Source organism: Thalassophryne amazonica, chromosome 1 (genome assembly GCF_902500255.1).
Source record: "Thalassophryne amazonica chromosome 1, fThaAma1.1, whole genome shotgun sequence".
Taxonomy (NCBI): Eukaryota; Metazoa; Chordata; class Actinopteri; order Batrachoidiformes; family Batrachoididae; genus Thalassophryne; species Thalassophryne amazonica.
This window is the reverse complement of record NC_047103.1, coordinates 122,827,982-122,850,351: the sequence shown is the minus strand read 5'-3', so window position 1 is coordinate 122,850,351 and position 22,370 is coordinate 122,827,982. Positions and strand designations below refer to the sequence as shown.

The 22,370-nt window shown below is 41.9% G+C and overlaps 1 protein-coding gene across 2 annotated transcripts; it reads left to right on the top strand.

Moving 5' to 3' along the window:
• The first annotated feature begins 11,935 nt into the window (after positions 1–11,935).
• Positions 11,936–13,352, top strand: LOC117520277 (gamma-crystallin M3-like). Of its 2 annotated transcripts, none has more exons than XM_034181607.1 (3): positions 11,936–11,956; positions 12,127–12,384; positions 13,023–13,352. In XM_034181607.1, exons 1-3 carry the CDS (start codon positions 11,948–11,950, stop codon positions 13,293–13,295), a joined length of 540 nt encoding a protein of 179 aa, XP_034037498.1. In that variant the 5' UTR covers positions 11,936–11,947; the 3' UTR covers positions 13,296–13,352. The 2 variants fall into 2 exon arrangements, with proteins under 2 accessions (XP_034037498.1, XP_034037491.1); XM_034181600.1 differs by having other exon boundaries at positions 13,020–13,352.
• The last annotated feature ends 9,018 nt before the right edge of the window (positions 13,353–22,370 follow it).

Below are 22,370 nucleotides of genomic sequence, written 5' to 3'. Positions count from 1 at the left end.
GTTTGCATAACCAAAGAATTTCTGCACAAACTGTCAGAAACCATCTCAGGGAAGCTCATCTGCATGCTCGTCGTCCTCATCGGGGTCTCGACCTGACTCCAGTTCGTCGTCGTAACTGACTTGAGTGGGCAAATGCTCACATTCACTGGCGTTTGGCACGTTGGAGAGGTGTTCTCTTCACGGATGAATCCCGGTTCACACTGTTCAGGGCAGATGGCAGACAGCGTGTGTGGCGTCGTGTGGGTGAGCGGTTTTCTGATGTCAATGTTGTGGAGTGGCCCATGGTGGTGGTGGGGTTATGGTATGGGCAGGCATCTGTTATGGACGAAGAACACAGGTGCATTTTATTGATGGCATTTTGAATGCACAGAGATACCGTGACGAGATCCTGAGGCCCATTGTTGTGCCATACATCCAAGAACATCACCTCATGTTGCAGCAGGATAGTGCACGGCCCCATGTTGCAAGGATCTGTACACAATTCTTGGAAGCTGAAAATGTCCCAGTTCTTTCATGGCCGGCATACTCACCGGACATGTCACCCATTGAGCATGTTTGGGATGCTCTCGACTGGCGTATCCGACAGCGTGTACCAGTTCCTGCCAATATCCAGCAACTTCGCACAGCCATTGAAGAGGAGTGGACCAACATTCCAAAGGCCACAATTGACAACCTGATCAACTCTATGCGAAGGAGATGTGTTGCACTGAATGAGGCAAATGGTGGTCACACAGATACTGACTGGTATCCCCCCCCAATAAAACAAAACTGCACCTTTCAGAGTGGCCTTTTATTGTGGGCAGTCTAAGGCATACCTGTGCACTAATCATGGTGTCTAATCAGCATCTTGGTATGGCACACCTGTGAGGTGGGATGGATTATCTCAGCAAAGGAGAAGTGCTCACTATCACAGATTTAGACTGGTTTGTGAACAATATTTGAGGGAAATGGTGATATTGTATATGTGGAAAAAGTTTTAGATCTTTGAGTTCATCTCATACAAAATGGGAGCAAAACCAAAAGTGTTGCGTTTATATTTTTGTTGAGTATATATGTATATATATATATATATGTATATATATATGTGTATATATGTGTATGTATGTGTATGTATATATATATATATATATATATACACACATATATATATACACACATATATATCAATCAATCAATCAATTTTTTTTTTATATAGCGCCAAATCACAACAAACAGTTGCCCCAAGGCGCTCCACACTGCAAGGTAAGGCCATACAATAATGATGTAAAACCCCAACGGTCAAAACGACCCCCTGTGAGCAAGCACTTGGCTACAGTGGGAAGGAAAAACTCCCTTTTAACAGGAAGAAACCTCCAGCAGAACCAGGCTCAGGGAGGGGCAGTCTTCTGCTGGGACTGGTTGGGGCTGAGGGAGAGAACCAGGAAAAAGATATGCTGTGGAGGGGAGCAGAGATCGATCACTAATGATTAAATGCAGAGTGGTGCATACAGAGCAAAAAGAGAAAGAAACAGTGCATCATGGGAACCCCCCAGCAGTCTACGTCTATAGCAGCATAACTAAGGGATGGTTCAGGGTCACCTGATCCATTCCTAACTATAAGCTTTAGCAAAAAGGAAAGTTTTAAGCCTAATCTTAAAAGTAGAGAGGGTGTCTGTCTCCCTGATCTGAATTGGGAGCTGGTTCCACAGGAGAGGAGCCTGAAAGCTGAAGGCTCTGCCTCCCATTCTACTCTTACAAACCCTAGGAACTACAAGTAAGCCTGCAGTCTGAGAGCGAAGCGCTCTATTGGGGTGATATGGTACTACGAGGTCCCTAAGATAAGATGGGACCTGATTATTCAAAACCTTATAAGTAAGAAGAAGAATTTTAAATTCTATTCTAGAATTAACAGGAAGCCAATGAAGAGAGGCCAATATGGGTGAGATATGCTCTCTCCTTCTAGTCCCCGTCAGCACTCTAGCTGCAGCATTTTGAATTAACTGAAGGCTTTTTAGGGAACTTTTAGGACAACCTGATAATAATGAATTACAATAGTCCAGCCTAGAGGAAATAAATGCATGAATTAGTTTTTCAGCATCACTCTGAGACAAGACCTTTCTGATTTTAGAGATATTGCGTAAATGCAAAAAAGCAGTCCTACATATTTGTTTAATATGCGCTTTGAATGACATATCCTGATCAAAAATGACTCCAAGATTTCTCACAGTATTACTAGAGGTCAGGGTAATGCCATCCAGAGTAAGGATCTGGTTAGACACCATGTTTCTAACATTTGTGGGGCCAAGTACAATAACTTCAGTTTTATCTGAGTTTAAAAGCAGGAAATTAGAGGTCATCCATGTCTTTATGTCTGTAAGACAATCCTGCAGTTTAGCTAATTGGTGTGTGTCCTCTGGCTTCATGGATAGATAAAGCTGGGTATCATCTGCGTAACAATGAAAATTTAAGCAATACCGTCTAATAATACTGCCTAAGGGAAGCATATATAAAGTGAATAAAATTGGTCCTAGCACAGAACCTTGTGGAACTCCATAATTAACTTTAGTCTGTGAAGAAGATTCCCCATTTACATGAACAAATTGTATACATATATACACATATATATATATACACACACACATATATATATATATATACACACACATATATATATATATACACACACATATATATATATATATACACACATATATATATATATACACACACATATATATATATATATATATATATATAGTCCGCTAATCCATTAATTATTGAAGCTAATGTTTTCATTATCGGATTACCTTTTCAGATAACTTTGAAAACCATCAGCGGACCAATTATCTTCCGATAAATTCTGGTCTGATAATTTTTAGACCACTAACATATTTTTGCAGGCGGAGTGAATAAAGCTTTAATGGCTAAAAACATTTGTGAAGTCTGATATTATAAATTATAGTGCCTACCTATTAGATGTTTTGTAGCAGAGGTACAGATGTACCACTGGCAATAATTATGGAATCACCGGCCTCGGAGGATGTTCATTCAGTTGTTTAATTTTGTAGAAAAAAAGCAGATCACAGACATGACACAAAACTAAAGTCATTTCAAATGGCAACTTTCTGGCTTTAAGAAACACTATAAGAAATCAGGAAAAATAATTGTGGCAGTCAGTAACGGTTACTTTTTTAGACCAAGCAGAGGGAAAAAAATACGGACTCACTCAATTCTGAGGAATAAATTATGAAATCACCCTGTAAATTTTCATCCCCAAAACTAACACCTGCATCAAATCAGATCTGCTCGTTAGTCTGCATCTAAAAAGGAGTGATCACACCTTGGAGAGCTGTTGCACCAAGTGCACTGACATGAATCATGGCTCCAACACGAGAGCTGTCAATTGAAACAAAGGAGAGGATTATCAAACTCTTAAAAGAGAGTAAATCATCACGCAATGTTGCAAAAGATGTTGGTTGTTCACAGTCAGCTGTGTCTAAACTCTGGACCAAACACAAACAACATGGGAAGGTTGTTAAAGGCAAACATACTGGTAGACCAAGGAAGACATCAAAGTGTCAAGACAGAAAACTTAAAGCAATATGTCTCAAAAATCGAAAATGCACAACAAAACAAATGAGGAACGAATTTGAGGAAACTGGAGTCAACGTCTGTGACCGAACTGTAAGAAACCGCCTAAAGGAAATGGGATTTACATACAGAAAAGCTAAACGAAAGCCACCATTAACACCTAAACAGAAAAAAACAAGGTTACAATGGGCTAAGGAAAAGCAATCATGGACTGTGGATGACTGGATGAAAGTCATATTCAGTGATGAATCTTGAATATGCATTGGGCAAGGTGATGATGCTGGAACTTTTGTTTGGTGCCGTTCCAATGAGATTTATAAAGATGACTGCCTGAAGAGAACATGTAAATTCCCACAGTCATTGATGATTAAAGGCACTGGGGACATGGCTGTCATTACATCATCAATAAATGCACAAGTTTACATTGATATTTTGGACACTTTTCTTATCCCATCAATTGAAAGGATGTTTGGGGATGATGAAATCATTTCAAGATGATAATGCATCTTGCCATAGAGCAAAAACTGTGAAAACATTCCTTGCAAAAAGACACATAGGGTCAATGTCATGGCCTGCAAATAGTCTGGTTCTTAATCCAATTGAAAATCTTTGGTGGAAGTTGAAGAAAATGGTCCATGACAAGGCTCCAACCTATAAAGCTGATCTGACAACAGCAATCAGAGAAAGTTGGAGCCAGATTGATGAAGAGTACTGCTTGTCACTCATTAAGTCCATGCCTCAGAGACTGCAAGCTGTTATAAAAGCCAGAGGTGGTGCAACAAAATACTAGTGATGTGTTGGAGCATTCTTTTGTTTTTCATGATTCCATAATTTTTCCTCAGAATTGAGTGATTCCATATTTTTTTTTCCCTCTGCTTGGTCTAAAAAAGTAACCATTACTGACTGCCACAATTTTTTTTTTCCTGATTGCTTATAGTGTTTCTTAAACCCAGAAAGTTGCCATTTGAAATGACTTTAGTTTTGTGTCATATCTGTGATCTGCTTTTTTTTCTACAAAATTAAACAACTGAATGAACATCCTCCGAGGCCAGTGATTCCATAATTTTTGCCAGGGGTTGTATTCTCTGCAAACAGGGGAGAGCTAGTTTCAGGAGAAACTGCTCTATCCTCTGTAGTCAAAGGACAACTGGTCACAGAAGAAAACAAGAAGGAAAAGGGGAGAGGGAGAAAGGAAGAGAGAGAGAGAGAAAGAAAGAAAGAAAGCAGAAGGGAAAAAAAAGATAATTTCTCTTGATACCATACTAACTTGCCTGCAATATCACCCAAGTCATCCAGAGGCACACAGTTTTAATTTATGGTTAAAATTTTAACCAAACTAATTTCGTACGTTATTTATATTAATGTCACGTCTGAAGTTTTATAAAGTGAAAATATCAGCTATATGTTTTAGTTTTAAAGTCTTGCACTAATTTTGCTGGTTTTAGTGTGGACATGCCTAGGTAGTACCAGTGCATTATGGGTAAAAGTTCACGACAGGAGAAATGCATTTGAGACACTCTGATCAGGCTCCACACGGACAACAGCATTAAACCCTTTGTATATTGTGCCTAACACTCTCGTGAATATATTCTCTGGGTTTATAGACATTGTTATTTTGTTGTTTTATGTAAAACTGCCAGAAGAAGCTCAGGTTGCTTCTCCATTATTTTCAATTGCATTCACTCTGAGCTGCAATCGCTGCCTGTTTGCTCTTTAATGGCCTGCTTATTGTCCTTTACAAGACTGTTTGTCATCTTTCTTCCAGAGTAATATATAAGATGTCTGAAATTCCGTTTGCTGTCTGCTAAATGTAGCAGACAGGGACTATTTATTTGGAAAATTTGTTTTGGCAAGTTTTCAGGTCTCTACTGCCCTCTACTGGCCAGTAGTGTTCATGCCAGTATTCGCCCTAAGTGTTGAGATATCCCACAATCCTTTGCACGCCAGGGGGTTGTTGCAGCCGCTTGCTACAGCTGATGAATAGAAATAAAAATGTACATTTTTGGTTGTATAATGTTCATTTACAATTGTCGTCGTGGATTCTCTCTGTACTGTTTAAACTGCAGCAACTCTCTGGCATGCAAAGGATTATGTGATAGGGTCTGAGCGTATGGGCGCCAGTAGATGGCAGTGTTCTATTCATTTTGACCCCGGTTATATCAGACGGTTGTCTAATCACAACTTGACTTTTGGTTTTTGTAAATGGCTCTTTTTTTTTTTACATATGAATAAAATTGCATATTTTACAAAAGCACATTTATATGTAAACACCAACACACACGTCACATTAACGTGTTGGTTTTTACAAAGAATGAATGAGTCAACCAATCAGTGTTAGCAGAGGCTCATTTTACCCATAATCCCTTTTGGCATCTCTGTGTTTGTTACAAATCTTCAGAATTAGTGCATTATTTAAAATTAAAGATATGTGTTATATTTTAACTCCGAAAAGAACTCCTTCTTCAGTCGGATGGCTTCGTTGACCACCAGTGTCCACCACGGTGTTCATGGGTTGACGACCCTCGAGGCACCTAAGATCGTCAGGCCACAGCTCCCTGCTGCGGCTTTAGCAATGGAAGCTTTGACATGGCTCATTTTGGTTCAATGCCCCCAACCTTCATAGGAATACCAGAACAGCTCCGCTGGAGGTGCAAGTTGAAGATCTGTTGGACAGTGGGCTCCCCCAGATATTCCCACTTCACCTGCACTATCCATTTGGGCTTTCCAAGTCTGGGCTAACTGGGTGAAATGAGTGGCATAGCTGTCTGCTGATCATCATTTGGTGGTGAGTTGACACCTCTGCCCCTCTCTTCACCCAAGTGTCCAGAACATGTGGCCACAGATTAGCTGATACAATCACATAATTATCATTGACCTTCGGCCTAGGGTGTTCTGGTACCATGTACACTTGAGCATCCTTATGTTCAAACATGGTGTTTGTTATAGACAGCTCATGATCTTGCACAGAAGGGTTTAAGATCAGGGAGGCCGTTCCTCCCAATCACACCTCTCTCCAGGTGTCTCTGTCATTGCCTATGTGTGAGTTGAAGTCCCCCAGCAGAACAATACAGTCCCCAACTGGAGCCCCATAGAGGACTTCATTCAGGGACTCCAAGAAGGCAGAATACTTTGAACTGCTGTTCGGTGCATATGCAGAAACAACATTCTGAGTTGGCACCCCCTCCCCCACCACCACCTGAAAGCGCAGGGCACTGACCCTCTCATCTACCGGAATAAACTCCAACATAGCAGCGCTCAGCCGATGATATGTGAGTACCCCACACCCACCCGGCGCCTCATACCCTAGGCAACTCCAGAGAAGAGTAAGCTGTAAACCCTAAAAAGGAGAATGGGTCTAGAGCCGAGGCTGTGCATGGAGGTGAGGCCCACCAGATCTCACTGGTAGCGCGCCGCCTTCCACACAAGCTCAGGCTCCTTCTCCCATAGTGAGATGACATTCCACGCCCATAGAGCTAGCCTTTGTCGCCCTTGCCCGTCAAGGGCCATGGCTTTCACTGCCACCAATGGGACAGCGCACCTGACCCCAGTGGTTCCCCCTGTGGGTGGTAAGCCCAACAGGGTGGCGATGGAAAATCCATGTTGCCGTTCGGGCTGTGCCCAACCGGGTTTCCTTGGTAAGCCTGGCCATCAGGCACTTGCTGATGGGCCCTCTGTCCAGGCCTGGCTCCAGACAGGGGCCCCAGGCTTCCCACTTCCTCATTTTTCCATGGAGTCTTTGTGAAAAATTCTGAAATATGTGAAAATTGCACAGTATCTCTTGTAGAGAGTCTCTACAAGAGTCAAGACAGAAGTCAGACTACCAGAGCAAGAAATTTAGCTGAGGAAGCTTCTGCGATTAGAAGCAAAACGTCCTCACGTCAAGCTACCCAGTCCAGTCGAACATTCAAGCTTCTCTACTAACGTACATAAATATTCACACCCTTTGCTCAATACTTTGTTGATACACCTTTGGCAGCAATTACAGTCTCAAGTCTTCTTGAATATGATACTACAAGCTTGGAGCATCTATCTTTGGGCAGTTTTGTCCATTCCTCTTTGCAGCACCTCTCAAATTCCATCAGGTTGGATGGGGAGCGTCGATGCACAGCCAATTTCAGATCTCTCCACAGATGTTCAATCAGATTCAGGTCTGGGCTCTGGCTGGCCCACTCAAGGGCATTCACAGAGTTGTCCTGAAGCCACTCCTTTGAAATCTTGGCTGTGTGCTTAGACCCATTGTCCTGCTGAAAGATGAACCATCATCCCAATCTGAGGTCAAGAGCACTCTGGATCAGGTTTTCATCCAGGATGTCTCTGTACATTGCTGCATTCATCTTTCCCTCAATCCTGACTAGTCTCCCAGTTCCTGTCACTGAAAAACATCCCCACAGCATGATGCTGCCACCACCATGCTTCACTGTAGGGATGGTGCCTGGTTTCCCCCAAACATGACACCTGCCAGTCACACCAGAGAGTTAAGTCTTTGTCTCATCAGACCAGAGAATTTTGTTTCTCATGGTCTGAGAATCCTTCAGGTGCTTTTTGGCAAACTCTAGGTGGGCTGCCATGTGGCTTTTGCTAAGGAATGGCTTCCATCTAGCCACTCTACCATACAGGCATGATAGGTAGATTCCTGTAGATGGTTGCCCTTCTGGAAGGGTCTCCTCTCTCCACAGAGGAGTGCTGGAGCTCTGACAGAGTGACCATCAGGTTCTTGGTCACCTCCCTGACTAAAGGCCTGGTCACACGGCACTTAACGAAGGGCAACAAGCCCAAAATGAAATAAGAAATCTGGACTTTTGTTGACTTTCGTTGGCATCGTTTAACCTTTCTTGCAGCTTCATTCCTGCAGCTGGTGCTTCATCAGGATTTTTAGACAGTTGAAAAATTTGAACAAATTCCACCGAAAACCTCAATTTGTCAACATTTCATTTTGCTATCATTCTTGACTGTTTTTTTATTGTTTGCTTAGTTTTTGTAACGTTAGTGTTAGTTTAGTTTGACTTTGTTCAGCCAGCAGAATGTTTTCACACAGTACAGAAGCTGGTTTGTGAGTGCTTTTGTTTTGAGGAAGTGATCCTTGATCACTGTGTATTTGTTCGCAGCAGGGAGGCTTTGCAGGAGCGCGATCAGCCTCGATTAACTCAGTATAATCAGCTGGAGAGAAGGTGAAGCATGTGTGTGTGTTTGTGTGTGTGTGTGTGTGTATGTGTGTGTGTGTGAAATACATACACAGTGCATGCGTGAGGTGATCAGAAACAGCAGGGTTTTGAAAAAAAGACAGAGAGAAACAGCACTAGTTATCTCTCTCTCAGTCTCTCTCTCTCTCTCTCTCCATCTGTCTCGTACATGCGCATTTTGGGCATAGAGACAGCGATTTGAGTTTTGGTATTCAAGAGATTTGAGAAATATTTGGCATGTTTGCAGTGTGTATTTAGTGTGTGTAGTGTTTTGGGTTTTTTTGTAAAAATGAGGCGTCTTATGAATGTTGAACAAGCGCTTCAGTTTTTTTTTTTGTTTTTGTTTTTTTTAATTGGAGCAAGATGGAGCGCACAGCATGTCGTCAGAGTTCAAACTAGACAGTGAGGATTCTGATGATGAAGGAGATGACTCTTTGTTCTGGACAAGGAACCAAAACAGGTCAATCAATCAATCAATTTTTTTATATAGCGCCAAATCACAACAAACAGTTGCCCCAAGGCGCTTTATATTGTAAGGCAAGGCCATACAATAATTATGTAAAACCCCAACGGTCAAAACGACCCCCTGTGAGCAAGCACTTGGCTACAGTGGGAAGGAAAAACTTCCTTTTAACAGGAAGAAACCTCCAGCAGAACCAGGCTCAGGGAGGGGCAGTCTTCTGCTGGGACTGGTTGGGGCTGAGGGAGAGAACCAGGAAAAAGACATGCTGTGGAGGGGAGCAGAGATCGATCACTAATGATTAAATGCAGAGTGGTGCATACAGAGCAAAAAGAGAAAGAAACAGTGCATCATGGGAACCCCCCAGCAGTCTACGTCTATAGCAGCATAACTAAGGGATGGTTCAGGGTCACCTGATCCAGCCCTAACTATAAGCTTTAGCAAAAAGGAAAGTTTTAAGCCTAATCTTAAAAGTAGAGAGGGTGTCTGTCTCCCTGATCTGAATTGGGAGCTGGTTCCACAGGAGAGGAGCCTGAAAGCTGAAGGCTCTGCCTCCCATTCTACTCTTACAAACCCTAGGAACTACAAGTAAGCCTGCAGTCTGAGAGCGAAGCGCTCTATTGGGGTGATATGGTACTACGAGGTCCCTAAGATAAGATGGGACCTGATTATTCAAAACCTTATAAGTAAGAAGAAGAATTTTAAATTCTATTCTAGAATTAACAGGAAGCCAATGAAGAGAGGCCAATAGCCAAAGGCTGTGAATACTTATGCAAATGTGATTCCTTTGCTTGAATTTACTCCATTTTGGAATAAGGCTGTAACATAACAAAATGTCGAAAAAGTGAAGCACTGTGAATACTTTCCGGATGCACTATAGAATAGAACAGCATATTCTGTTCTGTATCTATTGAACTTTATGAATGTGTTTTTGAAGCAATAAATACAAGTTAATATCGTGCTATATATTACAGCAGCCTTTCTCACAATGATCTGTGGACCACTGGTTGCTCCATGAGTATATTAGTAAAATATTATAGCAAATAGTAATATATTGTTGTAATACAGAGGAGTAAGCAGATCTATTGTTTCTGTGATATTTTGGGAGTTAGGTGGCCATTGAAAATTGTTCTTTTTTGTGGTATTATGCACTTAAAATGATGTAGAACTGCATTAATGTTCATAAATGCTAATAGTGGGCTCATGCTACCTGTTATGGCACGTGTAATTTGCAGCAAAGTCATTTATAGTCAATCTTTTGATTCGTTGTTGGCAATTCAACAAGTTTTCTTTATACAGTATATTTAACTTTTAAATTTGAGCCTTTGTCCAATAATAACTCAGTTTTTAATTTGATGATGTTATTGCATACAATTCTTCTGTTGTAAAAAAAAAAAAAAAAAAATGCTAGCTGTTTTTGGCCAGTTTCTTTAGACATTCAATTGAAGGGCTTCTGTCATGGTCTGGTCTGTTCATCTGGCCTGTGTTCTCTTTATTTCCCACCAGGTGGCACGCAAGCGGAGTTGAGCACCTTGAGACCTCACCTGCAGCTCATTTCCTCCTGATCAGGAGCTGCTGTATTTAAAGCCTAGTGATGCAGCTCATCATCACCAGAGACTTGATTGATGATTGATTGAATGAATGAATGAATGAATGATCGATCGATCGATCGATCTCACTACGGAACCTACCAAACTACCTTCTGTTTCTGTTCAGCCGTCAGACAGCATACTTCCTGAGGTAATCCAGGTTCTCTATTTCCCGCAATAGAGCCTGTGACTTTGGCATTCCCTCCAGCCTCCCTGTTTGAGCTTCTATGCCATTTGTATGATCAGCTTCCCCCCTGCAGCTTGCCTCTGGAATTTTCTCTGCCCTGCACCTGCCAGTGAAGTTTCTGATCATAAACTCAACCTGGAAGTATTTTTCTGTGTAATCTGACCTTGAGCAATCTTAAAATAACTGTCTGCGTTGCAAAGTGCTTTTGGACTCACCTCAGCCTCTCCTCTTCCTCAGAACCTCAGCTCCGTTGTGGCCACCTGGTGCCAGCTCCTCTCTGGTCCAGTCTTCGCTGTGGCTTCCTGGTTCCACCACCTGAAGCGGACCATATCCTCCACTCAACAGATCGCCTGATTATATTATTTTGTTGTTTTTGGGTTTAGTGTGAATAAATCTTCAGTTATTTATTCTTTTCCTTCCTGCTTCCTTGTGTTTGTGTTCAGTTTAAATCCCGGGTCGGTCTAACCCCGCACCCAACCGTAACAGCTTCACATTTATGTTTAAATGCACATTCCAGATTAGCACTATGCTGTAGCTCCGCAGCCATGAAAAACAACCAAAACTGATACCTAGATAGTGCAGTTGACATGGGGTTCCCATGACAATTAGTGTTTTAATCATATTATAGTCAGTGAATGTAATTAAAGTCAAAGCTCAGCACTCTACACAGTGCCGTTCTAGCTTTTCTTGTGTGTGACTGTTTTTTCCCATTATATTTTGATTTGTGATGTTCAATAAAAGGTCGTTTGAGTTTGGGATCTGATATGAACTGAAATGACCTCTCTGAACAACATTCAACATTCAATAATAACTCATGATGCGTGATGTAAAAATGAATGCTGGTGCACGTGAACCAACTGATGAGTCATGATGTTTCACACAAAGGTGTGTAAGGTCCTGCTGATCGGCCATATAAAAGTGGTGCTGGGTTGGCATCGCTTGCAAACCTAATACCGCCACCATGGGCAGGGTAACAGTTTGGAACATACTGATTGTTTGACTAATTTGTAGATAAGATCTCAAAAGTGATGATTTCTAACTGCTGAGTTTGGTTTGATGATGCACAAAAAACTTACTATTAACAAATTTTTATATTTGCTAAGTAGTTTTACATTATTGCATGTTTCCTTTTCTTGCCAGATTATTTTTTATGAGGACAGGAACTTCCAAGGGCGAACACATGAGTGCAGCAGTGACTGTGCAGACATCAACATGTACCTGAACCGCTGCAGCTCCTGCAGGGTGGACAGCGGCTGCTTCATGGTGTATGACCAACCCAACTTCATGGGAAATCAGATCTTCTTGAAGAGAGGAGAGTACTCAGACATGCAACGTGTCGGAAGCATGATGGGCGTGGCAACCATGGACAGCATTCACTCCTGTCGCATGGTCCCCATGGTAAGACAGTTCATTTAATCTGCATATCTGGATTAAAAAACACACACATAAAAAAAAACTGTGATTATAAGCAAAGATGACCTGTCCATTATAAACACTGACACCATCCCAGTGCATGGTGGGAAACGCTTTAGTCTTCATGCAAACAAAATACAATCAGCATTAAAGGGGGCCAATTCTGCAAAAGTTTATAGATTCCTTTTACAGTTAAAAATAATTGACGATTCATCTGTACATGGATTTCTAAGGGTACCTGCTAATTTCGTGCAGCCGCATCATGTGGCCACTTAAAGAACAGCAAAGTTTTCTTCTTCCGGGTGTGTTTCTGTGAAGGCTCTCAGTTGTCCAGGTGGTTTCCATAGTAGAGAAGCTTGAATCTTCGACTGGACTGGGTTACTTGACGCGCGGACGTTTTGCTTCAAATCACAGAAGCTTCCTATTAGCTGAAGATTCAAGCTTCTCTACTTCCGGGTGTGTCTCTATTTGCATAGCAAGATGCATAACCTTAGTGTATGTGGTATGTTTTGACAATAAACCTAAACAACAACAACCAAAAAAAATGATATATTTTAAAGACACTGATTATCTTTTATTCGAAAATGAATGGTCCACTAGCACATCTGCTTCTTCTTCAGCAGCACAGGGAGCAGTTTCGGATGCGGCTCTACGAAAGAGAAAACTTTGGAGGGCAGATGCATGAGCTGATGGATGACTGTGAGTCTCTTCAAGATCGCTATTACATGTCTGACTGCCAGTCATGCAACGTGATGGATGGCCACTGGTTGATGTTTGAGCAGCCCAATTACAGAGGCAGAATGATTTACATAAGACCAGGAGAGTACAGGAACCTCCGAGGTCTGGGAAACATCATGAGAATTAGCTCCATCAGACGCATCACTGAAATCTGCTGATGTGCTGTTTGTCATCATGAAAAGAATGTGGAAATAAAAGTCCTTTGTTGAAGCAAAGCAAAGTGGTGCATATTCTTTTTTTGGAGAAACATTTCAGGCTTTACAATTTTACTGAGGGGCCAGATATTCAAATTCTCTACATTGAAATCATCAGGAAACTATAATTAACACATAAAACTTTAAGTTCCACAATCATTGCAAGTATAAACACTGCAAGAATAAGTCAAAAACTTATGTACATATTTTTATAAAATTTGTATATATGGTACATGTTTTTACAATTATCCAAGATCAAAATCAGACACTGAGGTGAATAAGATGATAAAAGTGAGGATTGTATTTGCAACCAGTGAAAGCAAAACCAGTGAAAATATGAAGTCATGAGTAATAATGTTCTTTACATAGCCAAATAGTTGGTATCACGGTGGGTTAATGGTTAGCACTGCTGCCTCACAACTAGAAGGTCCTGGGGTGATTCCAACCTGGGTAGTTTTCATGTTCTCCCTGTGTCTATGTGGGTTCCCTCTGGGAGCTCTGACTTCATTCAGTTCAGTGTATTACAATGCTTGTGGAAAGTATTCACAGTGCTTCACTTTTTCCACATTTTGTTATGTTACAACCTTATTCCAAAATGGAGTAAATTTTTTTCACCACACCCCATAATGACAACATGAAAAAGGGAACAGTTTTGCCCAGTCCTCTTTGCAACACCTCTCAAGCCATTTTCAGATCTCTCCAGAGATGTTCAATTGGATCCAGGTCTGGGCTCTGGCTGGGCCACTCAAGGACATTCACAGAATTGTCCTGAAGCCACTCCTTTGATGTCTTGGTTGTGTGCTTGGGATCATTGTCCTGCTGAATGATGAACAGTCAAGAGTGCTCTGGAGCAGGTTTTCATACAGGACGTCTCTGTACATTGTTGTATTCATCTTTCCCTCAATCCCGACTAGTCTCCCAGTTCCTGCCTCTGAAAAATATCCTCACAGCATGATGCTGCTACCACCATGCTTCACTGTCTGGATGGTGTCTGGTTTCTGGTTACAAACATGACGCCTGACACTGACAGCAAAGAGTTCAATCTTTGTCTCATCAAACCAGAGAATTTTGTTTCTCATGGTCTGAGAGTCCTTCAGGTGCCGTTTGGCAAACTCCAGGTGGGCTACCATGTGCCTTTTACTAAGAAGTGACTTTCTTCTGGCCACTCTACCATACAGGCCTGATTGGTGGATTTTTGCAGAGATAGTTGTCCTTCTGGAAAGTTCTCCTCTCTCTACAGAGGAATGCCAGAGCTTTGACAGAGTGACCACATGGGTTCTTGGTCACCTCCCTGACTAAGGCACTTCTCCCCCGATTGCTTAGTTTAGATGGACAATCACCTCTAAGAAGAGTCCTGGTGGATCCGAACATCTTCCATTTACAGATGATGGAGACCACTGTGCTCATTGGGACTTTCAAAGGAGCAGAAATTTTTGTGTACCCTTCTCCAGATTTGTGCCCGAGACAATCCTGTCTTGGAGGTCTACAGACAATTCCTTTGACTTCATGCCTGGTTTGTGCTCTGACATGCGCTGTCAGCTGTGGGTGTTATGGTTTGAGCTACCATGAGTCAAATAGGACCCCAGATGTTGGACAGCAAAGACACAAAAGGTTGAGTGCAAATCTACTAGGTGCTTTAATCATTCCAAGGTGGCAGTGGTAAGAACGGTGAACAGTGCACAACACTTACAAAGTGGATAACGAGGTGGAGTTGAACAGGATGCGTGGCAGGAAACAAAGGCAAGTGTAATCGACCGGCAAAGGAAAGACAAACAGGAGTGAGTTAAAAAGACTAACTAATGGCTAACAGGTGTCCCGGGGAAAATGGAAGGAGGAACCAACAGCTGCTTGTAAAATAACAAACACTTGAAGAGGACTAACTAAACAGACATACAGAGGTGTCAAGTAACGAAGTACAAATACTTTGTTACTGTACTTAAGTACACTTTTTAGGTATCTATACTTTACTCCTTTACTTATTTTTCTGCCTACTTCTGACTTCTACTCATTACATTTTCACACAACTATCTGTACTTTCTATTCCTTACATTTTTAAAACAAACAGCCTCGTTACTCTTGGCTTCAGTTTAATGTTTATATATATATATATATATATATATATATATATATATATATATATATATATATATATTTCACGTCATGTGCGCCTGTAATCAACTTTTCTGCAGCGCGGCTTTGCTTTGAACTGTGAACCAATCCAAGCAGTGGTTCGCAGATTGAAGCAATGCTTCGACCTATTGCTTCGTTTATTCTTTCTTTCGCTTAATTTTCCCCCGCTAAAACCCTAAAGAGCATACTTCTGTGAGTATTATTTATCTTTTCTATGTTAAACCGATCTGTTATGGTCTTCTGAAACAGTTGATAGATGTATTTTATAACTTAAAAACGGGAGCGACGCTAACGCGTTAGCATGTCTATGGCATTTTCAATGTTAAAAGTTAGCATTAAGCAGCTCTCGTCACATTCGGGTACATTTGTTTTCAAATTGTAATTCTTAAATTTACTTTTGTTTATATATTAATAATCTAATGATTATTATATACAATTTTAGAGAAAGAGGCAAAAGGAACCTGAATAGAAACACAACAGAAAATATAAAAGCAACTAACAATGAACATACATATATAAATACATACATAAATAAATAAATAAGTGTTACCTGTGAACACCTAGTGACTCTGACACCTCCACTTCATCCCTGTCTTATTTAATGACAATTTGTTTCGGTCAAACCATATTTTCAGTTTGTTAATTTCTTCAGTGATTTCCTCCAGAACTATCTGCCAAACTAGAAAACTGCTGCATCCTTGTAAGAGCAGAATACTACTGGAATGAATTTGAATAAGGAAAATTGTTTGTTTTTTTTCTCACTAAATGGATGCTGCACTCACTGCAGTTTATTGTCTGGAATAGTCCCAGATTGCATTTCAGAGCTTCTAGAATTCAAACATTTTCATGCAGGTGGTGTTGGGGGATAATTTTGGGTTTTGGGTCTTGGGCCACATGTAGAACGAATCAGTTTTTAAATTAAGCTTTCAATTCATATAGTGGCATCTACCTTCTTTTTTTTTTCTTTTTTTTTAAAGGTTACTTTATACTTTTATACTTTAAGTAGGTTTTGGAGCACATACTTTTTCACTTTTACTTGAGTAAAGAGGTCAAGTTGATACTTCAACTTTTACCAGTGTTTTTAAACTGCAGTATCTATACTTCTACTTAAGTAACAAATGTGTGTACTTTTGACACCACTGCAGACATATGCTGCGGCTGAGGGGCTTTTCAAAATCATCAGCCATGTCTAACCATGTACAAATGGTGAGATCAAGACAGCCTTCACACCAGCGGCCAAATGACGACTCACTCTCAGCCGGAGTCCAGGAGCCACCCACGAACATCCAACACCACTCGCAGGGCACTTAGAAAAGGCGGGGCCATTTGCGCAGCCAGCATGACAGTAGAGAGCTGGCGACCACTTTTGAGATGGCTGTGTGAATGGCCCCACATTTTCTAAGTGCCCCACTAGAATAAAAACAAACTGAATCACCCCAACCACATCTCAGTGAGCACAGCAATGGGTATGCACTCAAACCTGCACATGACTGCTGCATCATCACTACACACAGCTGGTGAACACATATAGTGCCATGCAGAATATCACCTCACAATATGCCACCGCGATGCATGTGCATTGGCGGGCTCTTCTCACATGGTAATAAATAAAAACACATATCACCTTTGCAACGCGGTCACCAGTGCCTCAGTGCACGCTGGACAGAGGGACACACAGAGCGAACTGATGTGTTCATGAGATGAGTGAATGAGTTCATTCATGTAAAAAATAAAAGGAAGAAAAAGTCATGCATGTCAGTTCAATACTTACTTGTTTATATTAAAAATTGTGTGTGTGTGTGCGTGTGCGTGTGTGTTTTACTGTGAGAACAGTAACAGGCCATTGTTCTTATAATGTTCTGTGTGCTCTCATTATTTTGTCCTTACATATTTTCATTGATTTATGTACATTTGTCCAACATGTGATTGCTGCTGCTGCTGTCTGAGTGTGATGTGGTATCACACCTCTAACGTGCTTGCACTGTGTTTGAGTGTGCGCACACAAACTGCACAAAGCCATCGCCATGGGATTGTTCACGTCTGTCCGCCCATGTGTCCCTCCCAACAGCAGATGGAATTTTTCATGGTTTGCCAATTGTTGTTTTTTTTTTGTTTTGTTTTTTTTGCCCTTTTTCAGCTGGTTTTGACTTCTTTTGCTTAACTTCGTGTTATATGTGAAGGGGCCCTTGACAGGTTGGTTTATGTTAGTTTTCATGACAGTTAAAAAAAAAAACTAAAGCATTCTTTTGGCCGCAGAAGATTGATGTTGCCCCAGTCAAATATGAATGCCCAAATAAATTCACTTGGGTTGTGCATGTGCCTGTGGGCAAGGTTGTGATGGTGCCAACAGTGGTGGGAGGCTGGCTAGTTTCCTTAGCTACCACATTTCTCTGCCTTTTCTTTCTGGTCTCTGAGAACCACCCACCACTGTGGAACAGAGAAGTACTAGAAAACAGATTTCATAGGTTCGTGGCTCTCATATGCCTTCTGATAAACTGGAGCTGAAATTTAATCTTTTCTTTTGAAGAAAATCCTTCTCTGTTCCACACCGCCATGAAGCTGCATCACTGGTGATGTTTTGTGTTATGTGTGTGTGTTTTATGTGCAGCAGTAGACAAGGCTTACCCAGGTACATTATTGTGAGGAGGTGCTATGTTTGGCTTATGAGACTGGACTAGCTGGCCATATAGGTATTAGGAAGACTCAAGCAAGAGTCATGAAATAATTTAACCCTCCAAAACCCCACCGTGATATGGTTTCTTTTAGTCACTCATGTCCTTTAGTAGGGAAGCCTAATCAGAAGGTCCCTGTGCCTCCACTGACTCCTGTAGCTGTGTTGGAAGAGCCATTTTCCAAAGTTTTCATCAACTGTCTTGGCCCTTTGCCTAAAACTAGGAAAGGTAACAAGTTCCTGTTGACCATAATGGATGTTACTACGGGTTTCCCCGAAGCTGCCCCGCTGAGAAATATGAAAGACAGCACTATCACTGAGGCACTTTTAGGGTTGTTCTCTCAATTTGGTTTACCAAAACAAATGCGGCCTGATCAAGGAACAAATTTTGTGTCTGGAGTTAGAGATTACGTGTGAGCTTTCACAAGCTGTTTCATCTGTTTATCACCCCCAGTCTCAAGGAGCTCTCGAATGCAGACAGGATTCACCTGTTTTGAACTGATATTTGCCATGAGGTCAGAGGTCTGTTAGCACTGTTTACGGAGCAGTTGCTTCATACTGGCCCAGCTACAACTATGTTGCAATATGTGTCTGAGTTTAAACATCATTTGTGGGTCTCATGTCAGGTTTCCAGGGAAAATCTTAACCAAGCTCAACAACAGATGAAGACTCAGTTTGACCAGAAGGTTGATCATTTTGTAGTCGAAGCCAAGTTCTTGCTTTGGTGCCACATTGTGCATCTGTTCTCAGTGCATCTTTTTGTGGTCCCTACACGGTTATGAAATTGGTGGGAGACAAAAAATTATGTGATTAGTAGTATAGAGGGAAGGAGAAAGACCAGTTTGTGTCATGTTAACTTGTTGAAGTATTACCAGTGTCATGCATGTGGGCCTCCTGTGGCTTGTGCTGTTATTAGTCACGTGCCTGAAGAAGTGAATGAAGATAAGTGAGACTGTAGGGTTCTGTCTGAAGAACTATGAGCTTCTAAAGTTTCTTGATGTTTAACTTGTGCATTAAACCAGCTGAGTAGCAGAGTGAGATACTGTGGGAGGTTCTGTGGGAGTATGGAGTGAGCGGGTCCCTTCTCAGGGCCATCCAATCTCTGTACTCGCAAAGCGAGAGCTGTGTTCGGGTGCTTGGCAGTAAGTCGGACTCGTTTCCGGTGGGGGTTGGCCTCTACCAAGGCTGCGCCTTGTTACCAATCCTGTTTGTGATATTCAAGGACAGTATATCGAGGCATAGTCGGGGGAGGAGGGTTTCCGGTTTGGTGGGCTCAGGGTCTCATCGCTGCTTTTTGCAGATGATGTGGTCCTGTTGGCTTCATTGGCCGGTGACCTCCAACACTCACTGGATCGGTTCGCAGCTGAGTGTGAAGCAGCTGGGATGAGGATCAGCACCTCTAAATCTGAGGCCATGGTTCTCAGCAGGAAACCAATGGCCTGCTTACTCCATGTAGGGAATACGGCCTTGCCCCAAGTGAAGGAGTTCAAGTACCTCGGGGTCTTGTTCATGAGTGAGGGGACAATGGAGTGTGAGATTGGCCGGACAATCGGTGCAGCAGGGGCAGTATCGCATTCGCTCTGCCATACTGTTGTGACAAAAGGGAGCTGAACCTAAAGGCGAAGCTCTCGATCTACTGGTCAATCGTTCCTACTCTCACCTATGGTCATGAGGGTTGGGTCATGACCAGAAAGAACTAGATCGCGGGTACAAGCAGCTGAAATGGAAGTTCAGTCATTCGTGGGGAGCTTGGAGTAGAGTCGCTGCTTCTTCGTGTTGAAAGGAGCCAGCTGAGGTGGTTCGGGCATCTGGTAAGGATGCCTCCTGGGTGCCTCCCTAGGGAGGTGTTCCAGGCACGTCCATCTGGGAGGAGACCCCGGGGAAGACCCAGGACTAGGTGGAGAGATTATATCTCCACACTGGCCTGGGAACGCCTCGGGATCTACCAGTCAGAGGTGATCAATGTGGCATGGGAAAGGGAAGTCTGGGGTCCCCTGCTGGAGCTGTTGCCCTTGCGACCCGAACCCAGAAAAATGGTTTGATGAGAGAGTGAGTGACAGAGTGATGTAAAGCTCTGATCGTTGAATTTCCTTCTCATTTCCAAGATGTTCCAGGGTGCACATCGTTAGCTGTGCATGATGTGGATAAAGGCAGTGCAGTTCCAATCAATCAGCACCCCTATAGGCTAGCACCCTTCAAATCACAGTGCATAAGGGAAGAGGTTTCTTACATATTGGATATGGGAGTGAAAGGAACATGAGCAGAGTTTTTCTAAAACCCAATACTACATCCAGGCCTTGTATTGACTACAGACAGGTAAATCAGGTGACCAAGGGTAATACTTTTCCCATTCCTAGATTGGAAGACAGTATCGACAGGATTGGCAGAGCAAAGGCTGTGACAAAGTTGGATTTATTGAAGGGTTATTGGTAGGTGCCTCTGACTCCTGGGCCAAGGAAATTTCTGCTTTTGTAAGGTCTGATGGCCTTTAGTTGTGAAACGTTCTTTTATTTGGCATGACAAATGTTCCACTATTTCTCAGTGGAAGATGAACACCATAACAAATGGGCTGAACTCTGTCATCACCTACTCTGATGATGTGGTTGAGTACAGTGACTCCTGGGGAGAGCACATTGAACATTTCTGACATGTCTCTGAGTGGTTACAAACATTAGGTCTGGTTGTGAATTTACCAAAGTGTGAATTTGGAAAAGGGCAAATGCTATATCTGAGGCATGAAGTGGGGCAAGGAAAGGTCATGCATCATTGTGCCAAAGTGATGGCTATTCTGGATGTTCTAGTACCAATGAATAGACAAGAACTTATGAGAGAATGGAGTATATGTGGATTATACAGGAGGTTTTCCCTAATTTTGAGGTGGCTACAGAGCCACTGACTAGCTTCCTGAAGAAAGGTGTTAAGTGTGTGTGGACAGAAACCTGCGAACATGCTTTCAGAGGGGTGAAAGAAATTTTGACAAGTGAACCTATGCTGTGCCCTCTTAATTTTGATGTACTTTTCAAGCTTGCTGTGGATGCATGTGACCTCAGTGGTACTCCTGCAGGAGGACAGAAACAGACTAGACAGACCAGTGGCATATTTCTTGAAAAAGCTAAATAAACATCAGTAGTTGTATTTGACTGTTGAGAAGGAAGCTTTATGACTTGTCTTGGCAGTGAAACATGTCGAGGTGTACAGGCTTGGGGAGTAACGGAATACATGTAACGGCGTTACGTAATTAGGATACAAAAAAAAGGTAACTGTATTCCGCTACAGTTACAGAAAAAAAAGACGTATTCAGATTACACGTAAATTTAGTAAAAATGAGGATTAGTTCGCAGGATTACAATTTTAATGCATTTTATATTATCTGTATATAATATATATTTTTTCTTTGAAACGAAAATGTGGACAGCATGATGCCTCCAGCAAAAGTTCCCGGATGTTAATGCATTTTCAATGGAGATTCGCGACTGAACACACTCAAAAAAAATGCTTGCAAAATATGTGTTAAAAAATGCCATTTTGACCTGGATATCGAGTCAGTAAAATTAAATTACATTAAATTATGTCAGGAAAGTATTAAACTTACTCTGACACACACACACACATTCCCAAATATTAGTGTTGAAAGTTACATGGATCTGCGCTATTCAAGCTGCTGAGCTGAGGCGTCCTGCTGCAGCAGCTGTTCAATGCAGCACAGCTCCTAAAATCATTACAATACATTTATATATATATTATATTTTTACACAATAATCCTTTATTGACCGAGTTTCATTCATGAAGTCAGTGGTGTGGGTACACGTCTCTATGTGTGGGTGTGACTGTGAGAGGCACAGCGCGGGTCATTATAATCTCATTATTTTAAGGTGCAAATTTTAAAAAAATCCCCAGTCTTGTCGAATAATTTTAATTACTAACGACAAGTATTTTAACTAGACATTGGTCTAGCACTGGAAAATATCAACTAGACATAAGTGAAGAGTTTATGGTCTGTGTCATCGGGCGACACAGGTACGGCAGGAAACATGCAGCTGTTTATCATCCAAATATCACGGACAAAGTGACAAGAAGAACCAAAACCACTTACTTATGGAAGGAAATATTGTCTCCCTTGTTCCTCCATTTCTGGCTTTGCCAACATGCGCAGCTTTCCAGTATATTCCACCTGTTTCTTGAACTTCTATGTGCGCAAATCACTAACTTGCCCGGAATTAAAATGGCGACCACGCCTC